Source organism: Paroedura picta, chromosome 1 (assembly GCF_049243985.1).
Source record: "Paroedura picta isolate Pp20150507F chromosome 1, Ppicta_v3.0, whole genome shotgun sequence".
NCBI lineage: Eukaryota > Metazoa > Chordata > Lepidosauria > Squamata > Gekkonidae > Paroedura > Paroedura picta.
The window spans coordinates 25,140,931-25,167,995 of record NC_135369.1 but is presented as its reverse complement, the minus strand read 5'-3'; the positions used below and the strand labels follow the sequence as shown (position 1 = coordinate 25,167,995).

Below are 27,065 nucleotides of genomic sequence, written 5' to 3'. Positions count from 1 at the left end.
GGAATATTTTACATTTTAGTGATGAATATTAGTGCTGCATAACACAAGCCAGCAATTTCAAAGACAAGCAATATACAGTGACAAAAGCATGTTTTATTAGTGTTGGTACAGGTGCAAGCAGCAAATTGTGCACTAGAGGGAACCCGCTTTTGTATCACAAGGATATAAATGGGACTACTGAAATAAAATAAGGAAATATATCTCTTTTACAAATACTTGCAGGTTCTACATCATAGTCATAGCTCAGAAGAAGAGCAAAAAAGTATATTAATTATTCAAATATGATTTAATGTAATAAGTTAATGAGAATTTTAAGCTGATCGTTTTTCATATTGAGAAGGCTTATTTAAACACTATATCTTTGTAGTTTTTAAATAAAAGAAATTTGAGGAAATGGAATAGACCCTCTCAGAACCTACTTGTGACACACAAAATAAAGCTTAGAACTTATTCTACAATCTCTGGGCTATTGAGAAGATTTCTCACAACCAGAAATTATCTTCCTCATGTCATCCTTTCAGTTCACTCTGCTCAACCCCACAAGGACGAGGTTTATATATTTTAACAAGAATGTAACATCTTTGTCAAATGGAAGTTGAGGCAAGGGAGAAGAGACAGCCTGCCTCCAACAAGAGGGTGAAGAACTGTTATTTACAAGCCTTTCATTATCATGGCTGTCCAAAGGAGATTGTTAACAATTGGCCCGTGCTTATGAACTCATATTGAAGGGGATGAGACTGCAAAGTTCTTCTGGGAGGAAGACACTGGACAGCACAGACACACACACACACGCACACAGACACACATGCATTGCATTTCTCTCTTTCATCCACACAGCAGCATAACCCAAGTGAAGAGAGCACTGGGAATCACACACACAACTTCTTGTTGGGCACAAAATGGTTCATGGGTACTTCCCAAGTAGCTACAAGCTTGAGGGCTCCAAAGGGGTTCTAGAGATCAGTTTCGTATTGTCCACAGCAGCAGCAGAGCCCGTCCAACAAGGGAGGATGTTATAACACTGCTTTCTTCTGAGGGAAAAATCCCTTGATGTAGCTAGGGATGGATGTCTCAGCCCAACCAGCCAGTTGGTTCTAGTACTTAGTGGTGAAGGACTGGAACTCCAGGCTGGAGACCTCTCTCTCGTTGGAGAACACGGCTCGATCAATACGTGACATGGGACTTCCTACACTGCGTAGCCAGTTCTTCCTGGGAGAGGAAGAAGTACATGTCAATAGTACACCAGTGCTGTACTTCTCTCCCTTTCAGGCCCACCTCTACTATCTGCGTCCTCATATCAGGTCCATGTGGGTTCATAGAAACAAGACAAATGTGTCTAACGTGTTAGTATATGTCGCTGACAGGCAGAATCACCTATAGAACAGAGGCTCTGACTTGATCTATTCCAGACCATATTGTGTAGAAAAAGAGCATGCGCACTGCAGAAAGATGCTGCAGAAAAGGAGAGTAAATGGATCTAGCTACCTCAAACAAGTAAGCCATGACAGACACTGCAGTACAAAAGAAAAGCAGATCAGAATGAGAAGATCAATTGTTTTGGTAATTAGTATGTTTCTGACCACCCAAAAAGAGTGGTGCCAGTTTCTAGTGCTCCAGAAAGCCTAAAATGTAAAACAATGGTGGCAGTTTCTGGTGCTCCACAGGCAGATCTTTTTAAAAAATATTACTAATATAAGCTTTATTTTAAAAAAATGAATGAAACTTCCCTTGTAATATAAAACAGCTTTCCACACACTTCCCACACTCAAGCAACCTGCCCAACATAATTATTTCAGAAATTTGATGTGGGATGGGTATGAATTACTGACCCAAAGCTGTTTATGATTCTTCAAAAAGAAGAAATTGGGAGTCTAGATTGACATTTGTATACCTTTGCTTTTTATTCTCTGCCAGGACTTGAAAAAAGGAGAAGGGCAGAAGGGAGCAAGCTGAAAGAATACTAGTTGCTATGGATTATCTAATTTCTAGTTATCTCTTGCACACGAAGGCAAAGGATGAAATAGACTGGTTGCTATGGAAGCGGCCCCAATTTCCCCTCCCCCTTCAAAGACATGAAGGTAGAAGAGATGGAGAGGCAGGTTGCTATGGAAACTGTCCCAGTTTCTTTGCATGTTCACTCTCCCTTCCTCACATGTTTTCTCTCCCTCTCTTCTCTTCAAGGTGATAGGGGAAGACCTGTCACTATGGAAACTACCTCTGGTTGTTATCCTTCTGAAGGTGACACAGCTCGTTGTTACAGAGGCTGGCTCTCCACCCCCAGGACTGGTCTGGGACCACACCTTCCCTTGCCTTCTATTTCCCCCACCCCTGCCCATTGCTGCTGCCAAAAGATCTGTAAAGCAATTTTCCTCATCTCCTCCTGGACCAACTAATTAATTGCAAGATGATTCAAGTTCCAGATTTGCAGGGTGTCAATTCACTATGGGAACAGAGTCTGGGGAAGTGTCCTACTTCAAAATTTCAAATGGGGCAGGAAGGGATGATGTGAATTGTCATTAAAGGATTTCCTTCAATTAAGGGATCATTCCTTCTCCTTACTTATACCAGTATTCCTCCTCATGGAAATTGGGAAACCATTGAGGAAGGAAAGGGGAAGGAGTCACACAGAAGTGTTTCTCCCCCCCCCCAGATAACAGATGACTGCTCCTCAAGAGGATTTATATCTGGGACACATAAAAGCCCTGCTGGATCAGACCAATGAACCATCTAGTCCACCATCCTATCTCACACGGTAGCCAACCAGTTCTTTCTGGAGGGCCAACAACAGGGCTTAGACACTAAGGCCTTCCCATAATGTTGCCTGCTGGTACTGAGATTCAGAGGTTTGCTGCCTCTCAATGTGCAGGTTCTCTTTAGTCACCATGCCTAGTAGCTACTGACAGACCATGACTCCATCTAATCCCCTTCAAAGTTGTCTATATATTTGTGGCTATCACTACATCCCTGGCATATTAGTTCCACATTTTAATCACTTGCTATGTAAAGAAATATTATTTTAATTCATCCAGAATCTACTGCCCATCAGCTTCATTGGATGACTTTAAGTTCTAATATGTTGACAGGGAGAGAAAAGGCATTTTTCTGGGAATTTTTCCTGCTGATAAAATCTCTTTGCTGCCTTAACAAACCTGAAGTGAGTTTGGGTGTGTACCTTTCAATTAAAAGATACATAAAGAGAAGTCTGGTCTGGGGAAGAGAACTTGTAACTTTTATATTCTGTATAGCACCATTTACAATACTGCTCCTCACTAGCAGTAGTACATGATGGGACTAAAGAACAGGGCCCAAGCATAATTTGCTTTGGTCTGGTACAAATCTTTAACATTGACCTGTGCATGTCCATAGTCTCCCTCAAATAAATACCATCTCAGAAATAATGAAAAAAACATTTATATTTTATTTCCAAAACTAGCTTCAAAGTCCGTTTGTAAGAACAGGCCTTAAAAGGGTCCCCCTCCCCTGGCCCCTGGCCAGGCAGCTTAAGGTGGCTTTGGGCCACAGCTCGCAGCCAGATCAAGTGGGGCAGGTGGGTACTGACCAGCTCGTTAGCAGCTCCTTAGCAGGCAGTCAGCAGGCCAGGAGGTCCAGCCTAGCAGGCCAAGAGGCTCTCGTTAGCAGGCCCTCCACCAAGACCCTTTGCCCAGGGCCCTCTCCCCTTACTTGTTGCTGGCTCCAGGCACTGAGGTGTGTCTGAGAGCAAAGAGGCTAGAGTCCAGGAACAGAGGGTGGGAACTGCAGGGGCAGGGCCAATCAGAGTGCAGCCAGCTGGCCCTATTCCAACTTGGACAGCCGGACACGTTCCACCTCCCAGGGTATTTCACAAATATATAGAGGAACCATGGATGGATAAGGATGTTATCAAAAGTTCATATTGTTTAAAATATTTTTACAGTCCAAGCCAAGCTGTCAAGGCCCCAGTAAAGTATCCCCATTCTCCATTCTGCCCTTTTGCTTAGGCCTTGCTCTTAAAGTCCTATGAAAAAGGTTGGTATCCTGCTCTCTGCTAGAGGCACACTGATAATTTGCCAGCAACCAAGTATAGAGAAGAATACCAAGTACAGTTCTGTTTGACTTCTATTAGATGTTATTGAGAGACTTGAATTCCAACACCTGCCACTAACTTCTGAAACCTCTCACTATTATTTGCAAAAGTTTTGTGAATCTGCACATAAGTGCATGGAATCATGCCTCCTTCCTCAGTCTGTTCAAGAGGGAATTAATGCAAGGAGTTCCACTTTATCCCTTCTCTACCATCTTCCAACTTTTTCTCCCAAGATGCAACCCCATCCCTGCCATGCAAAGAGGCCCAAATCATAGACTTACATGATCTCCACTTTCTCCTTTGGACCCTGCACTTGTCCAGTCACAGTCCCATGAGCCGTGTTCTTCACCCAGCCGACCACCCCCAATTTCCTTCCCTGTTCTTCAGTGAACTAGTGGGAAAAAACACAAAAATACAAGTCAAAGAAACGTGAATGGGACTGATTTGCAAATTTATATCTCTTCACTTAATGAACCATTCCTGAACATTAAAACAGCCTCCATTGAGAAATTGTGTTCTGAGATTATGCTAGGTGCTTTGAATGCTCTGCATGTAGTATATGATTTGCGATTTCCCTTCAGACATGCCTACATTTTTGTTCTTTAGGTGGTGCTAATAGGAAAAGAGGGAAACGCAACTTCACAATTATTATCTGAACTAGATTTAAAGCCCATTTTAAATTTACATAAAATGGGCGCTAGATGGCTTCGGCCTCCCCCCCAACTCCCAAAGGCTTCTGCGTAGCCATGGACGGTGTGGGGCGGGTCAGCGAGGCTGGCCACGCCGTCCACGGGGTGACAAAAGCCTTTCTCCTCCTCCCCCCGTCTGGACCGCGGACGGCTTCAACGGGGCCGGGCTTGCATTGCCGGGAAGCAGCCGACCTGTGCTTGACGCTGGCGGCTCTCCAGCTGTGGGGATGCTGGTTCAAGGCCGGCTCTGAGGCAGGCGGCCACGTGGTGTGGTACGGCACAGCGGTGGGGGCGGCATGCCAGCCGCGGCACGGGTGGTGGCATTTCAGATGCGGCGCTGGTGGCGGCGTTCCAGCTGCGGCGCTGGCGGTGTCGGGCCAGGCGCGCCACGGGCAGCAGCAGGCCAGGGACAGTGGTGGCGGTGGAGTGCCTCGATGGGGGTGTCTCCGGCCTAACGGCGGCAGGTGGGGGTGGGGGTGGGAAGGGGGCAGGCGGGGTCGGCTGTGGACAGACGCTCGTGGTGGGTGCGGGAAGGGCATGCGCTGGGGCAGGTGGCGACGGAGGGTCGGGGTCGTTGCACGAGGCAGGCGGGCTGTGGTGTGTGGGCAGGGGGGTGGGGTAGCGGCGAGGCTCGTCGCCATCGTAGGGCAGTCGCTGGGCGGAGGGAAAGTCGTTGGCCACTTGGCCCTGGATTGGCCACTTGGCCCTGGATTGCCACTCTGAGGCCAATTGGCCCCTTGGCCCTGGATTGCCACTCTGAGGAGCGAATCGGCTCCTGATTCGCTCCTCAGAGTTTTTATCCCGGACAGAGCACGCCCTAACTCCTCCCCAACAGCCCTTACTCTTTTATTTAATCCGCTCCGCAGGAGCGGATTAAAGATTTGTTACAAGAGCTTTGCTATAAACTATCAAGAATTAGTCTTTATGTTGTTGTTTTTCCTATAAGGATTTCTAGGGCCCTAATTGATTCCCAGCCTTCTAACTGCAGGCCACCAGTACAAACTCATCTAGTCAGACAGAGAATAGGGTATTCTACCTACAGTTTGCCTCTTATAATGTGGGATTTCCTTGTTATTTTGAGATGCCCATGCTTTACTCTGCTTCTGCATACTGTCGTGTCTGCTGCTATGGGTATTTTACTTGGATTCTCATAATTTCAGCAGCTCACCCACTTACTTCGCTTGGGCCTGCATCCAGGTGGGTTACAGGCTCAAGTGGTTGGCCTGAAAAGCATAATTGTGAAAATGAATGCTTTCCCCATTGATAATACATTACTATCACCATAATGTAATGTTCAGTTAAAAACTTGCCAGCCTCTGGCCCTTAAACCCTGAATTCAGAAAGCCTCACATTTGACTATGCTGTGAACTGCCTCTCTACATCCCACTGTGAGTTATGTCTTACCTTTCTAAAGAAGACACCTAGGAGAAAAAAGAGACAAGTCCATCAGTGATCCCATTCCTACATTAGTAACAAATATTAGTGACCAATGCATTATGGCCAATGGTTTTAATGTTGTCATAAAGCATCTGGAGCCTTCTGAGCCACAGAGCTCAAATGGGCCAGAAGGCGAACTCCCTAACACCTGTCCTTGGAGGATGATCAGCTTCTGAGCATAGAACTGATAATTCAAGTCACCAGAAATATGAACCCTCTGATATGCTAAATTACATATGGTTCCACATTATAATTGGCACAAATTAAGATGTTCTAGAGCTGAGATATTGGTCAACTGGCCAGTTAAATATTAGCAACTGCTTGCCTGTCATATGACTGTTGTCAAATGTTCCATAAAGTCAAGAATGTAAATGGAATCCTAGGAATTCAAGGGGTTCTACCTGCCCTCTGAAGTACATATCAGAGCTAGGGCTAACATTTACATTTTTTATGAAGGGCTGAGAGCTAGTGTTACTTGTAGGCCTTCCTAGCCACTGGTTGAGTTCTTATGTCTCGTAATGTTCATCGGCATTCTAAATATTCAAACATTTTATTACATCATGGAATCATTTAATGACAAAGGAAGAAGTAAAGGATACATGTTCTCCAATCTTTTAAAGAGTCAGGTTTTCCAGTTGCAGCCTGTTACTTTCAGTACAGGCCTTCCCCTTCATTATAGGCCTTCCCAATCAAGCTTCAAATTCTGATGTGTCGTGATCGCAAGGATTTCAGAACATGAATGGCTATCATACACACACACACACGAGTCTCATAACTCTAAGGTTAATCGCTAGCCAGAACACTAGTATTCTGATTATTTGCTCCACATAAAAGGTATTTCCATGTGATTTGGCATGGAGCTGGGTGATGCTTCCAAGAGTAACTGGAGTCCGCAGTCTTATAGTAGTTTCTGTAATTACTTCAGGACTTTTGTTACCAATATCATGAATTAATGTTTGAAATTAATTACTATTATTAGACTGGAACTTTACCAGTCAGTCCACTAAGTTTTATTTAACTGTTCAAAACTGAGTTCTATGTAACAAGGTTCCCCAACCCTACCAAGCCTTAGAGCACTAAGGAGTTTGTAGATTAGGGATGCAACCACAAAATGGCTGCCATGATGTAAGGCAAATTAGAAAATATTGGAAGGTTCTATAAAATATTGTGAGATTTCAAGCCAAGGATATTCCTAAAAACAGAGGCAGCTTTTGCTGAGTTCAGACACCCTGAGGATGCAAATGTGACACCTTTGGGGTGAAGTACCCCATACACTGATAAAGCAGAAGAAAGATTGCACTGGCTCTTTGCTTTGGGGTAGATATGCTGTTTGGTATAAATATAGTGAAGACTCACTGGCAGTCTTCAAGCAAAGGTTGGATATACACTTATCTTGGATGCTTTAGGATGCTTAGAGCTGATCCTGCGTTGAGCAGGGGGTTGGACTAGATGGCCTGTATGGCCCCTTCCAACTCTATGATTCTATGATTCTAAATCTCCAAAATAGGGGAAGGCTTTGCCCTCCAAATTGTTACTGGTTTTCCAAATCCAGTTTGTGAAAGTTTGTGTTGGTGGCCAAACCAAGGTATACAGCTGTGATGCACCTGCCTGGGATGACATTGACTTTTTGCTGATCGGTCTGTAGGTAAGTAACCCAAAGCTCCCTGTTTTTTCTGTTCCACTCAAGACACACTAGATTTTAGCTTCAATAATAAAGATGTAAGTGGATGCCAGGAAATATATCAGCAGGCACCATGCTATGGATTACTGCTATAGAAAGTTTTAAATCCCTTATACTTTCAGCTAGCCAGGAGACACTTTATTTTTAACTGTAGGTAGGGCAGTCTAGCAGCCATGAGGCCTGCTCAGGATATAAATCTGAAATGTAATTTGTAAGAGCTCAGATGTTGCAGCCTTTGGTGCTAACTGATCAGTACAACATGGCAACTTTGTTTCATCAACCCAACCCATCCTGCATCCTCTTGTTGTTGCTTGTTATGCCTACCACTCAAGTCAACCAATCGAGGCTTTGCCAACCACTTACAGGCCTCTGAAACTCCTCTGTCTGCCCACTGACCCCTCCCTCTCAAACAGCAGCAGACAGTACCTCTTGTTGTGGGGCTTCATCTCACCTGAAGTTCTTCCATCCAAACAAAAATTTTACTTCCTTCGTGGTGGCTGCCTGCTTGGTTAACACTCTATTGCAAAAAACTTCCATTGAAGCAATTGGAGTTATGATGAACATTCCATGACATGACAGCAATTAAACCAATAGGTTAGGAAGTCTCTAGTCCATTATATGTGAGAATATGAGTGTTAGATGCAGATGGCAGGAAAGCCACAAAAGGATACAGAAGCTTCACATGAGCTTCAGCTTTCTTTATTTGCCCTGGAAACTGCCCTTTAAGGACCTTTTTCTTTATATGATGGCTTCTTAAGCTGTGCTCCTTCCTGAATGTCACAGGTCAAGTCACAAAATGGATTGATAATAGCTTGGCACCCCCCTCACACCCCCGCATCAAGGTTGAATAAAAGATTCCCGCCTTGAAATGACCCAAATCTCAGCACTAAGGAGAAACAAGCTCCCCTATCTGCTCTAGCATATGTGGACTCAACATCAAATTACCTTAATGTTCTCAATTAGCCTCCTACACACAAACACACACACAGAGAAAGAGGGAAGGAAAGAGAGACCCATGTGCATTCACTTCTATTAATTTCCTTTGCTGTCCTTGCACACAATCTTGATGGCTGTGTGGCAGCTCCAGGCAGCATTGCTGCAGTATAATCAAAGCAAGATTCTGCAGTCTGAAAAGAGAGCTGCTGGCATCTTATTTCAAGGACTATTTGCAGCATAATACCCAAGGGAACTAAAAAGCCATCTCTGTATATTTAAAACATCCCATAGATAGCAGCAAAATAGTAGCATGACAAGTGGGAAAATCTGAATGAACTCACCCTGGACATCTCCATAAACCTCATAGTCAATAGCCCAGAGCCTAGGAGAAGCCATGATCCAGTGCAGGCCACGGGTAGCTGGCAGTAGCTTCTACAGAGACGTGGGTGTGAGTGCGCTATCTGATCTGCACACTGCAGTCAGTTTGGCCAGCCTGTGTTACTAAATTGAGCTGTAGGGATGCAAGCAGCGTAACCCACCTGGAAAGAAATGCAAAAAAAGGTTTCAGAGCCTTTTGTCATTCAGCCAGATATACATGCATTCCTTAAACCTGTTCCCACGTTAAGGAGGAAAGAGAGAGAGGCAGATGACCAAGAATTTAAGCATAAACCAAGTTTTGATATAGTTGGAAGGTAACATTTACCTGGGCCTGTAAGACTGGAAAATTTCCAAGTATCTAAAATTTTATGCCAAAGAAGTTGACTTTTTTTCCTGCTTGCAAAGCTTGCCTCCCTGTAAGCAGCTTCTAGATTTGCTATAGGCAAGTAAGAATCTGGGAGGTGGGGGGTCGATTATGATTACAGCCTACTTTTAGGTACTTATACATGGTACATTCAGCAAAAACATTATGTGCAGAAGCAAGTTGTCAAAGAGCTCTGCCAATCTCAGCCCCCGTGGAAACGTGTGGGCCTTACAATGTTGGCTGCCAAATTAAAATGCCAAATAGAATAGAGACTCAGAATGTCTTTCTATAGGTTTCCGAATCAGTATTATCCCTTTTCCCTATTAAGTGGTAATAACTGGAAATACAGGACATAGTTTTAAAATACTGATTATCAGGTTTCTGAGTCCATGTTTCTGCCCTTCCTTTTCTTCCTGCTGCTCTGACATAGCAAGAAGTACAAATAACAGTTTTGTGGTAGTGTTTTGCATCTTTAAAAAAGGTAATGATAAAGCATGGCAAAACCCCAGGCACAACATGGCTTCTGAAAATCTGGTAATCTGCTATATACAAAGACAGATTCTTTCCAAGCCTACAAGTCATGAGATATGGGTATTAAGAAGCCAGATATATGTTTGTTTATTCTAGTATATTCATATTACTTCCTTTTGCTACTCTAGATCTTTTGAGACATGCTGTACTTAACAGAGTCAACCCAAGACATTTTGACAGCCACCCTAAGGGTCCTGGTTCTGCATATCCTCCAGGTGTTTGCCCCCAGGTTCTCTGGCTAGGGATGTCAGACTCCAGGTGGGACCTGAGGATCCCCTGGAATTACAGTTCATCTCCAGTCTACAGAGATCAGTTTCCATGGAAAAAAATGAATGCTTTGAAGAGTGGAGTCTATGGTACTGTACCCCAGTGAGATCCCTGTCCTCCCCAGGCTCCATCCACAACTCTTTAGGAGTTTCCCCACCGGGATCTGGCAACCCTACCTTCCCCCCACCCCATCCCCTGCCAGTGACCAGGGACCCTATCTCTGGCAGTTTTGTAGGGTACAAATCCACTACAACTTCTGCTTACAACTTCTAGTTTGCTATGTAACCCTGAGATGCCTGAATATAAAATGCTTATTCAGATTATGGAGAAATATGTTTTTTGAATGTGGGTTTGTTAAATGCCATCAAGTTAAATGCTTCCAATTTATGGCAATCCTATAAATTAATAATTCCCAAAACATCCTATAGTTAACAGCTTTGTAAATGGACAGTCAATCAACTTCATGTTGAATCGTCCTCTTTTCCTACTGTCTTAAACATTTCCTAGCATTGTTGTCTTTCCCCATGATTCTTGTTTTCTCATAATGCAATCAAAGTAAGGTAGCCTGAGTTTAGTCATTTTAGTTTGGAGGGAGAGTTCATGATGGCTTTGATCTAGAACCCACTGATTTTTCTTTTTGGAGGTCCATGATAATTGTGAAACTCAACCACCACATTTCAAAGGAATCAGCTTTCTTCCTGTCAGCTCTCTTCATTGTGCAGCTTTCATACCTATGTATAGGAATGGGGAATAAGAACCCAAAATGCTCAAGATAGGTCAGGAATCCTTAGGAAATCCCAGTCTGTTCAAGTACATTTGCTGCTCCACTGGTTTCCTCAGCAGTTGAGGGAAATGCCCCTCTGTGACAGAAACAATGTTTTAACTCAGGCCAGTTTGATATGCAACTCCTCGCCTTACAAGGCAGGATTGCATTCCCTGAAGGAAAGTGTGCCCCAAGAAAGCCTGAGGACAAAAATGAGGCGGTAGAAAAAAGTCTGTAAACTTTTTGTGTGGAAGATGTTTCAGAAATGTGAATTCAGATATATGGCCAGAAATGTGAAAAGGATCCACAGGGTGTTAGATTGGGGGGGGGGGGGGGTCGCGCGCGTACAGCCAGAAAATTGGAAGTGTTTGATGGATCGATTTTTGGGATTTGAGGAGGTGGCTGTGGAAAGGATTGCAGATTGAAGGGGACGCTGGAAGAGATTTGGTGGCGAGAGCTCTATTGAAACGTAAATTTGAAGATCGGCTTATAAACGACCGGCATTGAGGGGAGGGACCTTTCCGGACAGAAGGCGCTTCTCTTTAGGGCGCGTGAGGTAAATCTCGGAGGCAGGTCGGACGGCGAGGGAAGAAAAACGCTCCAATTTTTAGGCGGGAAAAAGAGCCATAAAATGAAAGGAGAAGGGGCGTTGGCTGCACAGACGGTGCGCGCGTGCTGTGGGTTGAACGAGGGTTTTTTTTGCCACTGTGTGTGTGAATCGAGGTGGGAGCGTGTAGTAACAAGGGGAGGAGTTTAGGGGGTTACTGTATGGGGTCAGAGGGTGAAGTGGAAACATGCGGGCTGCATCTGTTAGGGAAGTTGCAGAAAGTGAAAGAGCGAAGCTTGAAGCGGAAGTTCATGTGAAAGTGCTAAGAATGGGGGTGGGGGAACTAAAAGATTGGGTCGGAGGAGGGACGTTTCTCTTCTAAGAGGTATACATCGCTTTTCCTCAAATGAGCACAAAAGCCCTGTTCAGTAACGTGCTTCCAGTAAAGTTCAATACAAAGCATACCAAAAGCCTGCAAAAAATCCTGCTAAAGTTCTAATAAAATAGAAGTTCTAAACATTTATATCAATTATCATAACATTGTCTCCTCAGTTTTGGATGTTGTGCTGGAAGAAGCCAAATTGGTGAATTAATTTAGGCATTCTGGAGTCTAAAAGAATGGCACCCAACCTGAAAAGTCCAGGCTAACTACTTGTCAATCTTGGCTGCTAAGCAAAGTTGGCCATGGTCAATGTATGGATGGGAGATAACCCAAGTTATTCCAGGTCGTGATGCTAAGGCAGGCAATGGCTAAACCACCTCTGAAATCTTTTGTGTTGAAAATCCTGCTGATCCCCATAAATTGGCTGTGACTTGACAGCACTTTCCACCACCACCAAAGGAGGTGGCACTGGGTCATCTTTTTTGCAGAGATCTGAGGTGAATTGCAATTAATAACACACAAAATGCAGTATAACTAAATACAACAAAACTACCTAAAACATTTTCATGCACATTAGAACGACAATCTGTGCTCGGGACACATGAGTGTTTGGACTGAATGGACAGAAGGAACAAGACCATGGTATATGTGTCTGGCAATTTGGCCTTCTTGCCTTTCTCTTTCTACCAGGTGTCACCAAACTTTTCCTTAATGAGAGCTATTTCTGAGTAATGAAGGATATCCTGAGCTACTTTCCCTGCCCCCAGCATGTTACCAAGTTTAGTTCTGTCCTAGAAACAGAAAATGGACTAGGACGAGCACCAGAAATGAAGGTGTCAGCTAAGAGCACAGAGAAAAATACTAGCCTTTCTTAAATGAAAAGAAAGCAAGAAAAAGCCTAGAGCAGATCTTTTCCTGGGTCTTCTTCAGGATGTACAGGTTACCATGCAGCAGTTGATGAGCTTCTTGTTGGAGATCCCCAGTAACACAGCACGTTACATGGTTGGACCACCAACCTGAGATCTGGTTATATTCTATTTAACATTAATAATCCGTATAGCGCCACCATTCATTGTAATTAATGACAATTTAGTATCCTAGAGTCATAATTTATGGCAACCCCTCATGAGGTTTTCCAAGGCAAGAGACGTTCAGAGGTGGTTTGCCATTGCCTGCCTCTGCATAGCAATCCTAGCCTTCTTTGGTTGTCTCCTAACCAGGGACTAATCCTGGCCAATCCTGCGTAGTTTCCCAGCTCTGATGTCCTCAGGCTAGTCTGGGTTATTCAGGCTAACTAAAGTGCTTTACAAAGGTCTCTATGATAGGGGTTTCTTTTTTTCTGAAGCAAGGAGGAAGCAGCTTGGAGTCTGTTCTTCTGCACATGTGCTCATATTCTGCCCTCTTGTGGCAGTTGCCATTTCTTTGAGTTTTGCACAGGGCATGATGGCTTAAAGATCATTGAGCTAAACATTCTTTGAACAAAACAAAGCTGTGATGCTTGGATATTTTTGTAGGCGAAAGATGGGGCTACCCATTGAATAAATGAAATATTTCAGCAGAAATAGCCAGAATTTAACATAAGGGAAAGGTAATATAATTTAGATAAAAGAGAGTTTGCTTTTCCCAGCAAGTTGATCCAAGAAAAGATAATATCTCTGCCTGTGGTTGTACCTGTAAATAATCTGATCAGACATCGTAACATTCCCTATTACACTTTATGTAAACATTTATCTGTCACCAGGTGTACAGTCAAGCAGGAACTCTATCCAGTGCTGACTCCAGCAGACTTATCTGTGGTATACATGCAGCTGAGATCATAGTTTTACTGAATATGCATGTTGCAGTTTTACAGATGCACATTAAATATGTTGCGTGCCCATCAGAAATGTCAAGTGAAGCACAGGTATCAGCCTAAGAGATCAGTTCTGCTTTGATCTCTTCACTAGGAGAGCCACCTAAGGGAAAGGAGAGTGCTCCCTTTGGTGAGAGGCCATATCGTTGAATATGTACAGGTGGCTAGGAAGAAGCACATTAAGAGCTTCCTAGTAGTTCTTGATTAATTCTATTAGTGGATTGCAAAGCAGCAGAAAATATTGTAACACCTTCTGGGCTGCAGGGAGAGAAAATGCTTTTCTCCCTCGGATTGGAAATTGAAAAACCAGCAGTGCAGGCTTGTACTTGCCCTCTTCCCTTCCATAATGTTGATCATCTGGTATACAAGAGGCTGCCATCCAGTGCCAACTATTTTTAGGCATATTCCCTCAGACAAAAAATGATCGGGTCCTGCACTTTGGAGAGGTACTGCCTGAGAAGATTTTGATTCAATTTCTTATAAAGTATTTTCAAATGTACTTTAAAGCAGTGGTCCCCAACCCCCGGTCCGGAGACTGGTACCGGTCCATGGATCAGTCGGTACCGGGCCGCGGCTCCTCCTTGTACTCCTCCCCGGCTTCTGCCTCAGGGGCTGCCCTGCCACTCTGCCGCCGGCTCACCTTTGGTGCTCTCTAGCGGCTGCCATGGCTGGGGCTCCCCCTCGGCGTGGCATTGCGCAGTTGCTGCTGGTAGTGCCCCTCAGAGGGTGGTGGGAAATCAGGGGCGCGGCAGGAAAGCAAGTGGAGCAGGGGCTCAGGCGGCGGCGACGTCCCTCAGCAAAAGACTACCCCCCCCCCGGCCTCAGTAAATTGTCAAGCATTGACCGGTCCCCAGTGATAAAAAGGTTGGGGATCACTGTTTTAAAGTGTGTGTGAAGAGTACAGAAGTAAGGTACACCCTCCTAAACAACCTCTGTGAGAATGTTTAACATTTTATTCAATTCTTCATGGAAATGTAGCCTCTGTTCAACAGCCAGCCCATCCTGAAACCTTCTGTCTTCTGAGCGACAAGCCTTCAGTATTAATTTCTTTGCCGGCTGCTTATTTGTAAATCCAAAACCTGCTGTTTCCTCAAACAATTAGAGGCTGATAAGGATTGGCTCAAAATATTTTAACTAATGGAATTTTTAAAAATGTGCTTGTGTTTAGGAAATGCCCCCCCCTCCCCCCAACACACACATACACCAAGGAAGTATCCTTGTAGAAAGTGCAGTGGTGATACCAGCAGGGAGGCTGCAAGGAGAGATTTTAATTGGCTTTGTACCTTGCTGCGAGAGATTACTAAAACAGAGTAGAGTGGGGGGAAAGTACTGCTAGTCCTTTCTGTGTCAGGAAGCCTTCATACTGAACTACTCTGGAAAAGAGAGAGAGAGAGACACTTCTACTCCTGATTACTTTTTCATACAAAAATTCTATATACTTGATTTCCAAATCTTTTAGAGAAGAATAAAATGTTTGGGAGTTAATATTGTCGAAAAAGGATTTTAGACATTTAAAAAATCTAGATCAAGGTTCAAGGATAGACTACAGGCAGAGGCAAGATAATTTGTTACTGCTTTACATCTAGATTTTCTTCTAATCCCATTGAAGTGTTTCAGATATGTCTTCATGTCTTCTATTTTTCTGTTTACTGGTGGTGCCAGTTAAAGAAATCCGTGTTTTAACATTGCTTCCCAAATCAGAACTATCATATGTTATTTCATACTTTACTCCCAGTTTTTCAAGGCTCTCTACCATTTCAGATTTTAGAATACCTAATTGTTCACCTTTGGAATGAAAAGGAAGAACTGCTAGAAGAATTTTCCACACATAAAGGGACTCTCGTGGTTTCTCTAGACATAGAAGATTCTGTCCAACATGTGGATAAGTCCTATTGTGCAACTATTAGTGAGTAGATTTAAAATTTGCTTCTTCAGGGAGACTTTTATAGCCTGTGTTTTGAGAAGAAAATACAAAGCCAGGCACATGTGCAGTTTCCCTCCCTGCTAGTAATGGCTCCTTTCTCTCACTCATATCTCTGAGCTGCCACCAACATTTCTGGAAGAATATTTATAGGTTTTGGTTTTTTTTGTAAAGTCATGAACACTAGGTAAGATGGGACAGGAATGAATAGAGATGAACAGAAATCTAAAATAAAATTTTAAACAGATTATTTTTTCCCTTTGTAGTTTCGGCAAAGGGTGATTTCTGCTGCAAACTTCTCGGTGATCAGATACAGAACGGTAATTACTTTACCAAAACTTATTATTTACAAAGTTAAATACCAGTGTTTGTAGATGCAGATTTTCTGGGCTTAAGGCTCAGCTCAGAAAACTCCAACTCATGATGTCCCTTGATTGATAGTTAGCTTGAAGGTCCAAATGGCAAATTATCAATATTGTCTCTGTACAGGTTTTTCTCGCTGCCTTATAAATGCTAGTTACTTTTCATCCCAAAGTGAGCATTTGACGATGCCTGATGACTACTCAGTTTCTGTACAGCAAGGGTTTTGAGCTTTGGCTTACAGGAGGAGCCATGGCTCACTGGGAGAGAATCTACATTGTATGGAACAGATTCCAAGTTCAGTCCCTACCTCTCCAGTTAAAAAAGGATCATGTAAATAGGTGATGTGAAAGGCCCCTCCCTGCCTGAGATTTGGGAGAGATGATGCCAGTTGAAATAGACTAATGAGCTGATTCAGTATAAGGCATCGTTAGCTGTACCTCAGGACTGAAAAAATCACTCCTTCTAGAGTAAGGTGACCAGATTGTCCCACTTTTGGAGGGACATCTGAGGACACCTGGCAAATTGTACTTATGTTGCAAGTAAAATATATATATATTACAATACTATTTTTGCGTTCTATGAAAATTTTTGTTGCTCCATATAGATCAAATTTTTAATCAAGAACCCCCCGGTCAATGGTATCCCGCTTTACCAATGTTAAAATCTGGTAATCTTATTCTAGAGCAGCCTTTCTCTTTTACTATATTATATATATAAAATTTTAAAAGACAATGCAGTAAAAGTGCTACACTCGATATGCCAGCAAATTTGGAAAACTCAACAATGGCCACAGGATTGGAAAAGGTCAGTTTACATTCCAATCCCAAAGAAGGGCAATGCCAAAGAATGTTCAAACTACCGCACCATTGCACTCATTTCTCATGCTAGCAAAGTTATGCTCAAAATCCTACAAGCTAGGCTCCAGCAATATGTGGACCGAGAACTTCCAGAAGTACAGGCAGGATTTCGAAGAGGCAGAGGAACTAGAGATCAAATTGCCAACATATGCTGGATCATGGAGAAAGCTAGGGAGTTCCAGAAGAACATCTACTTCTGCTTCATTGACTATGCTAAAGCCTTTGATTATGTGGAGCACAACAAATTGTGGCAAGTTCTTAAAGAGATGGGAATACCAGAGCATCTTATTTGTCTCTTGAGAAACCTATATGCAGGTCAAGAAGCAACAGTGAGAACTGGGCATGGAATCACTGATTAGTTCAAAATTGAGAAAGGAGTTAGGCAAGGCTGTATACTGGTGCCTTGCCTATTTAACTTGTATGTGGAGCACATCATGAGAAAGGCGGGGTTAGATGAGTCACAAATTGGGATCAAGATTGCAGGGAGAAATATCAACAGCCTCAGATATGCAGATGATACCACTCTAATGGCAGAAAGCGAAGAGGAACTGAAGAGCCTGTTGATGCGGGTGAAGGAGGAGAGTGCAAAAGTTGGCTTGAAACTCAACATCAAAAAAACAAAGATCATGGCATCCAGCCCTCTCAATTCCTGGCAAAAAGATGGGGAAGAAATTGAGATAGTGACAGATTTTATTTTCCTGGGCTCCAGGATCACTGCAGATGGGGACTGCAGCAAATAAATTAAAAGACGCTTGCTCCTGGGGAGGAGAGCTATGGCAAATCTAGACAGCATCCTAAAAAGCAGAGACATCACCCTGCCAACAAAAGTGCTTCTAGTCAAGGCTATGGTATTCCCAGTTGCAATGTATGGCTGTGAAAGTTGGACCATAAGGAAGGCTGAGCGTCAAAGAATTGAGGCTTTTGAACTTTGGTGCTGGAGAAGACCCTTGGACTGCAAGGCGAACAAACCGGTCAGTCCTAGAGGATGTCAGCTTTCAATTGAATTCTAAAGTGATGATTCAGATAATCAAGCTAAATCACATCCTGCTTCAACCAATCTGACCCTCAATACCAGTCAGATTCTATGAAAACCACCCATCAAGGTTCAGCATGGAAATACAGCAGTGTGCACTTACTCTCTTCCAGATAGGAATGTGTGTTTACATGGGCCTGCTTTTCCCCCCCAGATAGGATGTGTTACATACTCACATACCCCTCACCTCCTCCACAGGGGTGAATTCACCCTTTCCTGCCTTAACTGAAATTAAAGAAAATCTGAGCCATCACATGGAAACTTTACTGGGTGCAAGTCTCTACCACCTTTGATTATTCCACATCCTTTGTTTTCTCTTTCAGACACTCATTTGAGGTTTTTGAAACCGCTGAAAACCTTAGGTTAGTTTAGATTTAATTTCTAAACACACTCAGCTCCAACAACCAACAGCTTTATTGGAACCAGAAAACATTGGATCAACTGACAAGCAAAACAGTGGAATTTACATACATGTCTGGAACTCCTGCCAAGATATGCGATTGGTCCTTAACAGAGGCCTGTGATTGGACCTTATGCCTGGCTCTTGATTGGTCCATAAGTTTCTTCTTTTATTGGCTGAGAGACTAAGGCCCAAGCAAGAGCTCAGGATCCCAGCCTCAGGTCTCAAGCTCAGAATCTTTTACAGGCTCTTGAAGTCTGCATACACAACAGCTGTTATTGATTGATATTTTTCATTATTGAAAATTTGTTATCTGCCTCAGAAGAGGGATGATGAGAGTCAGTGTATGAGTTTCTTAAACAAATACATAAATAAAATGTCTTCTAGGTATTTGATTTATTCTATCTCCAGTATAGCGCTGTCAGTAGTCATCAAACAACCTTTGTAAACATAGTGCCATTTAAAATCATTAGCACTGCTTTGGAGCAAGTAGGTTAAAGGCTAATTCACTTGTTGAAAATTTGTACAGAATCATCCACAGATATGTTATCCTTACAACACAGGAGTGATCATTGTAAATTTGAGATGCCTCTGGACCTGAACATCCCTGCCGTGTTTATTTCAGACTCTTGTCTGACCATTCAAGCTCTAAAAATGAACATGTTAGTAGCCATATTTTAACTGCTTCTCTATATGCATTCGAATGCAAGTAAAATATATAAATTGAATGAATAAATAAAGAAATGCTACTACATCCATAGTGATATGTCTTTTAGCAAAAGATTAATGTAACTGTTTACAGTTCTGAACTAAGAAGAGTCAAAGTCAAAGTTTATTATTACAGTTGTTCAGATCAAGTTGTCCTAAACACAGTTACATGGTCTTTAAAGTTATTTGAAGTCTTTCAACGAGCTTACAAGGATGTAACTTTGGTTAGGATGGCACTGTTATTGTGTCAGGTACTCTGAAATGCTTGTCTCACATTAGACATTTCCCCTCTTGCAGAAATCAAGAGCTTGCTGCCTGAGCTGTCTTTTTGCAAGAGCCTGAATGGAAGAGGGTGTCCCCATGAATCGCTGCATGCCATGCCATTTCACCTCTCCTTTGAGGTTAGTCTCTATGGATCTGTTCTCAGGTTTCAACTTTAGTGTGAACTATTCTGTACAGCCCACCTGAGACCTTAGTTAGGCTCAATGTGAACAAACCACTGCTAGTTTCATCATTATATCTTGGTCCATCTTAAATTATCAGCTGTGGCTCTCTCTGAAGCTCCATTATTCCCTTTCCACAGACGGTAATTCCTTGGCCTACAAGCATTTACTAAGGCTAACTTGGGGGCATCCAAATTGGAATTTATAGTAGTTACTTGCAACCCAGTGTTAAGTTGATCCACAAAATTTAACTGCTTCCCAGCTCTTACCACGGAAAGGATTAATCCCCTTTGGCAAGGGGATCTTTCATGTTTTGGATCTGCTGCCTCCAGCTTTTAAAACGCTAGTTGAGCCCAGATTAAAACATTTATCTGTTATCTGTACTCATGGAGCTTTTTGATGAGCAATGAGGCTCCAATCCTGCAGAACACTTAGCTTCCATTGTCTCTGCCCAATCAGTCTGCTCTTCAGCATTCTCCATCACCTAGCTGCTCCAGCACAAAACTTCTGGGGCAATCTCTGGAGTCCTTGGTTCCTGGTAATTGTAGTCCATGGATATCTGAAGAGCCACCATTTGGCCACCTCTTCTCTACAGGAATAAAGAAGCTACAACTGTCTCTTTCAGATTTTTCTCAGGTCTTCACATCAGGGGAATGCTGGGGGTGGGAGGGATTCTTCCAGCCCTGCTGAAATGCCACTCTGTCTACACTATAAACCTGAGACCTGTTCTAAACCTGTTTCTTGGTTGGGGTTCACAAGCAGCAACATATGTTGTAAAACTAAAGTTACTGTCCTCAGAAATCACCAGAGTTATGTTAAAGACCTCATAAAACTAAAGCCCTCTCAATCTGTAATGCATAAATGCCTAAATACCTTGTTATTGCAGGTGCACAAGTAACCACAGTCACAGTAAAACAGAAAATAAGTTTGAGAAAATTTTAGGGGACAGAGCTGAACAGACAGGGGACCTCATGGGGTTTATGGGAGGCACTGAATTTTCCTTGGTATCCTACCCCCTTGGGGGGATGGAGGGGAAATGATGTTACACTAGTGGTACATCACCCCCATTACAGCCCCAGAAGTGACATCACTGTGCTGGTATGACACTGTGCTGGTAAAAAGGTAAAGGTAAAGGTATCCCCTGTGCAAGCACCGAGTCATGTCTGACCCTTGGGGTGATGCCCTCTGGCGTTTTCATGGCAGACTCAATACGGGGTGGTTTGTCAGTGCCTTCCTCAGTCATTACCGTTTACCCCCCCAGCAAGCTGGGTACTCATTTTACCGACCTCGGAAGGATGGAAGGCTGAGTCAACCTTGATCCAGCTGCTGGGATCGAACTCCCAGCCTCATGGGCACAGCTTTCAGACTGCATGTCTGCTGCCTTACCACTCTGTGCCACAAGAGGCTCTATATTGTGTTGGTATGACATCCCAATTGCCTGACTCAGTTTAGCAGCAATCCCACACACTTTCCAAAATGTAAGATAAGGTGAGAGGGAAGTGTGATTTGGGCATTTGAAATTTTAAACTGCAGTATCTCATAGACATAGACATTTGGCTTAAAGTGTTTTTTTTTTGGGGGGGGGGGTTATTACAGGAAATGGTTGTGGCAAAAGCCCATAAGGCCTCTCATTTTCACCTAACAATATTTTCCAACTCTAAATTAAAGCTTCTGCTTTTCTGACTCTAATTTAAAACCTCTGATTATTGATTATGCAAAGTGGTGGCTAAGGAGTTTAAGGGACAAAATACAAGCTTTAAAACATTGTTTTGAAAAAGAGGACTTAACTGAGTTTATCTTATCTGTTTTTAGTTCCACGAGAAGTCTGGAGTTCTCAAGGAGGACTGCTTAGCCATGAAACAATTCATCCACAGGATCAGCCTTGTGCACCCAATGGTAAGACCCTGTTTCTATGCCTTCTCAGGATCACTTTGCTGTACTTAAAAAGGTAAGCAGGCTTTTCAAAACTAATGTGAAATTTAAGAATCAGCAAGACTTTCTAAGAGTCTGACCTGATTAATGACCTCTGAAATAACTCAACTGCCAGTTGCCAAACCCAGTTATTTTATGAGCCAGTGGCGAGAGGTTGCCTGAATTTTTACATTCACTGTAGTCCTTATCCAAGATAAAGGGGCTTAGCGCTATGCATTTTGTTTCTGAAGTCTATAGAGAGATGAAGAGAAGCAAGATTAGGTGAACTTAATAACTTTCACATCAGGTATACATTTCATTGGTTGCTGGCAGAGCTATAGTATAAAATAGGCTGGACTATGCATTCACAGTGTTCACATTCATGCAAAACTGGTAAGTACAAAGTTCACTCTGGACTCTTCAAACATTGATTGCCCACATTCAGCAATAGATCCACAGAATTAATAAGCATGTATGAAAGAATTTTCTGCACGCTGATTGACAAAGAGCAAAGAAATATGACGAGGGAACATTAGCCTCTATCCAGCATAAAAACGAGGAAACTATCTGCCAACAGAAACAAAATTATAACATGAGAAACAAAAATCTGGCAGCAGTATGGCCGAAAGAAAACCAGTGAACTTATAGCATTATCAATGAAGCCAAATGGCCCTTGAGGCTGTAGCAGAATTGCTAGAGCTTGATTATGCTTGTTCCTGGCCACCCGTGTCCTTCTAGGGGAGCCTTTCTCAACTATGCAACCATTGAGAAATCCCAGAAACATTCTTCAGGCTTCGAGAAACCCCAGAAGTGGCACTATTGTGCAGAATATGGCTGGGAAGCATAGCTGTGTATGCACTTACCCCCTCCAGGCCCATCATTGGCCATTTTGAGAGGAGTGGGTGGGTTGACATGACCACATATAGTAATATCACTCAATAAACGTTTAGCAAATTAAAAAAAAATATAAAATTTAATTAACTCCCACCCCTTTTGGAAATCCTTCCAAGGCCTTCATGAAACCCTGGTTGAGAAAGCCTGCTCTAGGTTAATGGGCCACCAATAAATTTCCCTATAAATTAGATAGCCATTTTACCCCTGCACACAAGCTGTTTTTGGCTCAGATTAACCCCCAGATCTGAGGATGCTGGTATGATACAGTATGCTAAGATGTCAGTTCAGTTTATAAGATGCTCTGAAACCCTCGTGCCCAGCCTACATGTTGCTCAGTTAAACAAATATAGTGAAAGTGGTAGACATTGCAATTCTTTTTACCCTTCTCCCCCAGCTGTTTTGAATCTAGTTGATTGTGCACTCTTCTGCTTTGTAGATCAAATTTCATTACTGTGTAAAAGTGAATGGCCTGGTTTCTGCAGAGACCTATAGGTGAGTAAACCCTTCAACCACAAACTCATGATGACAGCAGCGGAAGATTTACAAGGCACAGTTGTTCTGCCAGTTGACATACAAAGATAGCTGTCATGGCCTGATTAAAAACAGAAAGAACACAATTCTTGGCCTGGGGAGAAAGGGCTGAGCCTTAACCACTTGCCCCTACAACCTAAAACACCTGTTTGCCATGACCAAATTAACCATTGCTAGTATAGAAATGAACAGGGATCTTTTAAAAAAGCCCTCTTTTGCTGCAACAGACTAACACAGCTATCCCCTGTGGCAATTAAGGTTGCTAGCAGGCTTGAAGAAAAATGTCCTGACGCTTTAACAGAGGCTTAATATGTGGAAATGGGTAGCTGAAGCTTTTTATGGCGGGAAGGTAAATAATATCTCATTAGGCCTCTATTAAAAGGACAGAATATTTTTCTTCAAGCCTGTTGGCAACCTTTTACAGTGTGAATGATTAAAAGACCAGTTATTATTATCTGAAATTAAAACATAACCCTAAACAGTCATGCTATGCTTCATGAGCAGTTATTTCAGTTTAAGAAATGAACCTTAAAGTAGTGGTCCCCAACCGTTTTATCACCGGGGACTGGTCAATGCTTGACAATTTTACTGAGGCCCGGGGGGCCACACCAAGGGCCACCGATGGTTATCACATCACCTCTTAGTTGTCTTCTCTCCAGGCTAAACAGACCAATCTTAACCTTTCCTCATACGACTTGATCTCCAAACCCCTCACCATCTTCGTAGGCCTACTCTGGACACACTCCAGTTTCTCTACATCTTTCTTCCGTTTTGGTGCCCAAAACTGAACAGTACTCCAAGTGAGGTCTTAACAGAGTAAAGTGGTAAAATTATCTCACGTGATTTGGAGGTTATACTTTTAATACAGCTAAAAATCCCATTTGCCTTTTTAGCTATTGAGTATGACTCATGTTCTATGCTGACTCATGTTCTCTGTATAGTCTACTAAAGGTTTCCCCTGTGCAAGCACCGAGTCATGTCTGACCCTTGGGGTTACGCCCTCTAGCGTTTTCATAGCAGACTCAATACAGGGTGGTTTGCCAGTGCCTTCCCCAGTCATTACCGTTTACCCCCCAGCAAGCTGGGTACTCATTTTACCGACCTGGGATGGAAGGCTGAGTCAACCTTGAGCCGGCTGCTGGGATTGAACTCCCAGCCTCATGGGCAAAGCTTTCAGACGGCTGCCTTACCACTCTGCGCCACAAGAGGCTCATGTATAGTCTACTAGGACCCCTCAAATCCTTTTAACTCGTACTACTGCCAAGACAAGTCTTGCCCATCCTATAGTGATGCATATGATTTTTAAAAAATGTATTTTATTCATTTTAGCCCAGTTTTCTAGCCTGTCAAGATCCTCTTGTATTCTGATTCTGTTTTCTGGTGTGTTTGCTACCCCTCCCAGTTTAGTACCATCAGCAAATTTAATAAGCACCCCCTCTATTCCTTCATCCAAATCATTTATAAATATGTTGAACAACACAGGGCCCAGGACAGATCTCTTAGGCACTCCACTCATCACTCCTCTCCAAGAATCACTCCTCTCCAAGAATATGACAAACCAACCTTATCAAAAGTCTTACTGAAATCAAGGTAAACTATGTCCACAGCATTCTTCTGCTCTAGCAAGGTGGTAACTTTCTCAAAAAAAGAGATAAGGTTAGTCCAACATGACTTGTTCTTGAGAAAGCCATGCTGACTCTGAGTAATTACAGCTCTCTGTTCCAGCTGCCCAAGGACCGACTGTTTTAATGATTTGTTCTAAAATTTTGCCAGCTATAGATATCAAGCTGACAGGTTGGTAGTTACCCGGATCCTCCTTTCTCCCCTTCTTGAAGATGGGGACAACATTTGCCCGCCTCCAATCTTCTGGCACTTCACCTGTTCACTTCATCATGGCTTTACTGCATGCAACACTTTCTGGGAAAGGTTATCTAGTTTTCTCTATTCTTAGAAAGATAACAAAGGGCACCTTTTTGCATTTATAAGTATGTGGAAGTAAGTTAAAGAATCCACTTTAAATTCATCCTCTTTAATATTTCACATTTATTATCTGGCATTCCTGAAGCTTCAAAAGCTTTTACTTTATTTTCATCAACCAAAGTTCAAACCGCTAAACATCTCTTTACAAAGTTTTTCTTTGCTGGTCGAAAAGCTTATAAGATCTGTTTTATTCCATTTTGTGCAAATGTCAAACATTTTAGAGCCAGCATACTCACACGTTTTTTTCTCTGAGGAGAGGAAAAATTGTAGATGTCTTTATCCTGGTAGTCCCGTCGTTGTTGTTTGTCATTAGACTTGCGAGAAAACAGGTCAGTCCTAGTGGCATTTGAAAGACCGGTTGACGATGTCTGTTCTAAATGGGTATCAAGAACAAAAGATGCACTGTTCTCTCATCTCCGGCTTCTGAAAGGGCCTGAAACCAAACTGTCCCGTATGAGGGCTGGGATTGGCATGTGGCTTCCCCATCTGAACGGCTCTTATTCAGTCTGCAGCTCTGAAGACCATCCTCAGATCCTCCTAAACTGCCAGCATCAGTATCTGTGCCTAGTAAAAGATACTCTTAGCCCCCTTTTGCTCTTTATTAGCTTTCAGCACTGGCCCTGCAAGTTACAGCCACCGAAACATCCAGAGAATGGCAGCTGTGCTGAGAAATATCTGTACCACTCCCTAGACTCCTGGACACTTTGTTTTCAATAACAACCATTTTGTCTAAATAATAGGCCTCTGCCAACACCTATGTAAAAAACTTATTCAATTTTTTTTTGGATAAGTTTATGTATGGTTTTTTAAAAAATAAGTTTATGTATGTGTATGAACCTCTTGTGGCACAGGGTGGTAAGGCAGCCAACATGCTGTCTGAAGCTCTGACCATGAGGCTGGGAGTTTGATCCCAGCAGCCAGCTCAAGGCTGACTCAGCCTTCCATCCTTCCGAGGTCAGTAAAATGAGTCCCCAGCTTGCTGGGGGTTAAAATGGTAATGACTGGGGAAGGCACTGGCAAACCACCCTGTATTGAGTCTGCCAAGAAAACACTGGAGGGCGTAACTCAAGGCTCAGACATGACTCGGTGCTTGCACAGGGGATACCTTTAACTTTATGTATGTGTAAAAGAAGATGGGCTAAGGAACAGTTTTTAGTACTCAAGGTTGACTCAGCCTTCCATCCTTCCGAGGTCGGTAAAATGAGTACCCAGCGTGCTGGGAGGTAAACGGTCATGACTGGGGAAGGCACTGGCAAACCACCCCGTATTGAGTCTGCCTTGAAAACGCTAGAGGGCATCATCCCAAGGGTCAGACATGACTCGGTGCTTCCACAGGGGATACCTTTGCCTTTACCTTTATACTCTTTAAAACTCAGGCCTAGCAAGACATGCAGCGGATGTTCTATACTTGGAACTGCTAGCTGTTTTTAAAATTAATTTTCAGGGGCTTAGGGACCTGCTGCAAATTGGGGTCCTTTCCCCCCAAAATGTAAGAGCTTTGTGTTCTCTGCTGAGGTTAAACTTGTAGGTTCTTGTAAGTTTAGTCCAGTGGGGCAAGTGATGGTTACTTAGGAGCCTTTCAAGTTGGGAAAGCAGTGGGGGAGAGGTGTAACCTCCCTCCTTTATAAAAATGCTGCTAGGCCTACAAACAAGTTGCCTTGCTTTCCTATCTGTTTGCATCTGCTTGTGGGCATTGAGAAGTTTATATTTTTTCCAGTTTGGCTTGCATGTGACTTTTGCAAGCTACTATTTGGTTTGCAGCGAGTTTTGCAAGTTGCTTTCCTGGCAAGGATTGTTGTTCACCATTGTCAAATTGCTGTATTCAGTGGTGCATTAACTCTCTACCGCCCAATGTATTTTATTATATATTTTTAATAAGAGCTCTGCCGAATTAGAAATTGAGAACCACTATACAATTTTCTTTAAAGACTGCATTCTCCTACCCCAGCTTCTCCGATCATATGAAGAAACAACAATTTTGCTCTGCTTTTATCTCTTTATGTAAGAAATAGCTTGAGGGAGTTTTAAAATGTTCATCTATGTTGGAGGAGCTCTGAAGAGGGATTAAAAAGTCCCATAAATTCCTCAGTAAAAGAATGAGGCCCTCTTTCTCTGATCTGGTGTGGGGGTGGGG

General features: G+C 43.0%; 2 protein-coding genes across 5 annotated transcripts in view; one reads left to right on the top strand and one right to left on the bottom strand.

Moving 5' to 3' along the window:
- Nucleotides 1-73: 73 nt before the first annotated feature.
- On the bottom strand, nucleotides 74-25,294 carry LOC143833327 (acylphosphatase-2-like). Of its 3 annotated transcripts, none has more exons than XM_077329017.1 (5): nucleotides 25,170-25,223; nucleotides 9,148-9,345; nucleotides 6,157-6,173; nucleotides 4,345-4,454; nucleotides 74-1,209 (listed from the first exon to the last, which is right to left on the bottom strand). In XM_077329017.1, exons 2-5 carry the CDS (start codon nucleotides 9,200-9,202, stop codon nucleotides 1,095-1,097), a joined length of 297 nt encoding a protein of 98 aa, XP_077185132.1. In that variant the 5' UTR covers nucleotides 9,203-9,345; nucleotides 25,170-25,223; the 3' UTR covers nucleotides 74-1,094. The 3 variants fall into 3 exon arrangements, with proteins under 3 accessions (XP_077185132.1, XP_077185121.1, XP_077185142.1); XM_077329006.1 differs by lacking the exon at nucleotides 25,170-25,223 and adding an exon at nucleotides 11,078-11,945; XM_077329027.1 differs by lacking the exon at nucleotides 6,157-6,173 and having other exon boundaries at nucleotides 25,168-25,294.
- TOP6BL (TOP6B like initiator of meiotic double strand breaks) overlaps nucleotides 11,647-27,065 on the top strand; it is a 33,810-nt gene continuing 18,391 nt past the window's right edge. For both annotated transcript variants that reach the window (XM_077328960.1, XM_077328969.1), the window contains exons 1-6: nucleotides 11,647-11,773; nucleotides 15,652-15,796; nucleotides 16,078-16,131; nucleotides 19,470-19,573; nucleotides 21,428-21,511; nucleotides 22,857-22,912. In XM_077328960.1, coding sequence (XP_077185075.1) covers nucleotides 11,741-11,773; nucleotides 15,652-15,796; nucleotides 16,078-16,131; nucleotides 19,470-19,573; nucleotides 21,428-21,511; nucleotides 22,857-22,912 — 476 coding nt within the window. In that variant the 5' untranslated portion in view covers nucleotides 11,647-11,740. The remainder of the gene's footprint in view (nucleotides 11,774-15,651; nucleotides 15,797-16,077; nucleotides 16,132-19,469; nucleotides 19,574-21,427; nucleotides 21,512-22,856; nucleotides 22,913-27,065) is intronic.

Coding starts and splice junctions, on each gene's coding strand:
- LOC143833327 (XM_077329017.1), bottom strand. CDS start 9,202: ATGGCTTCTCCTAGGCTCTGGGCTATTGACTATGAGGTTTATGGAGAT. Junction 1,210..4,344: donor AAGGAGAAAGTGGAGATCAT/GTAAGTCTATGA, acceptor TTCCTCTCCCAG/GAAGAACTGGCTACGCAGTG.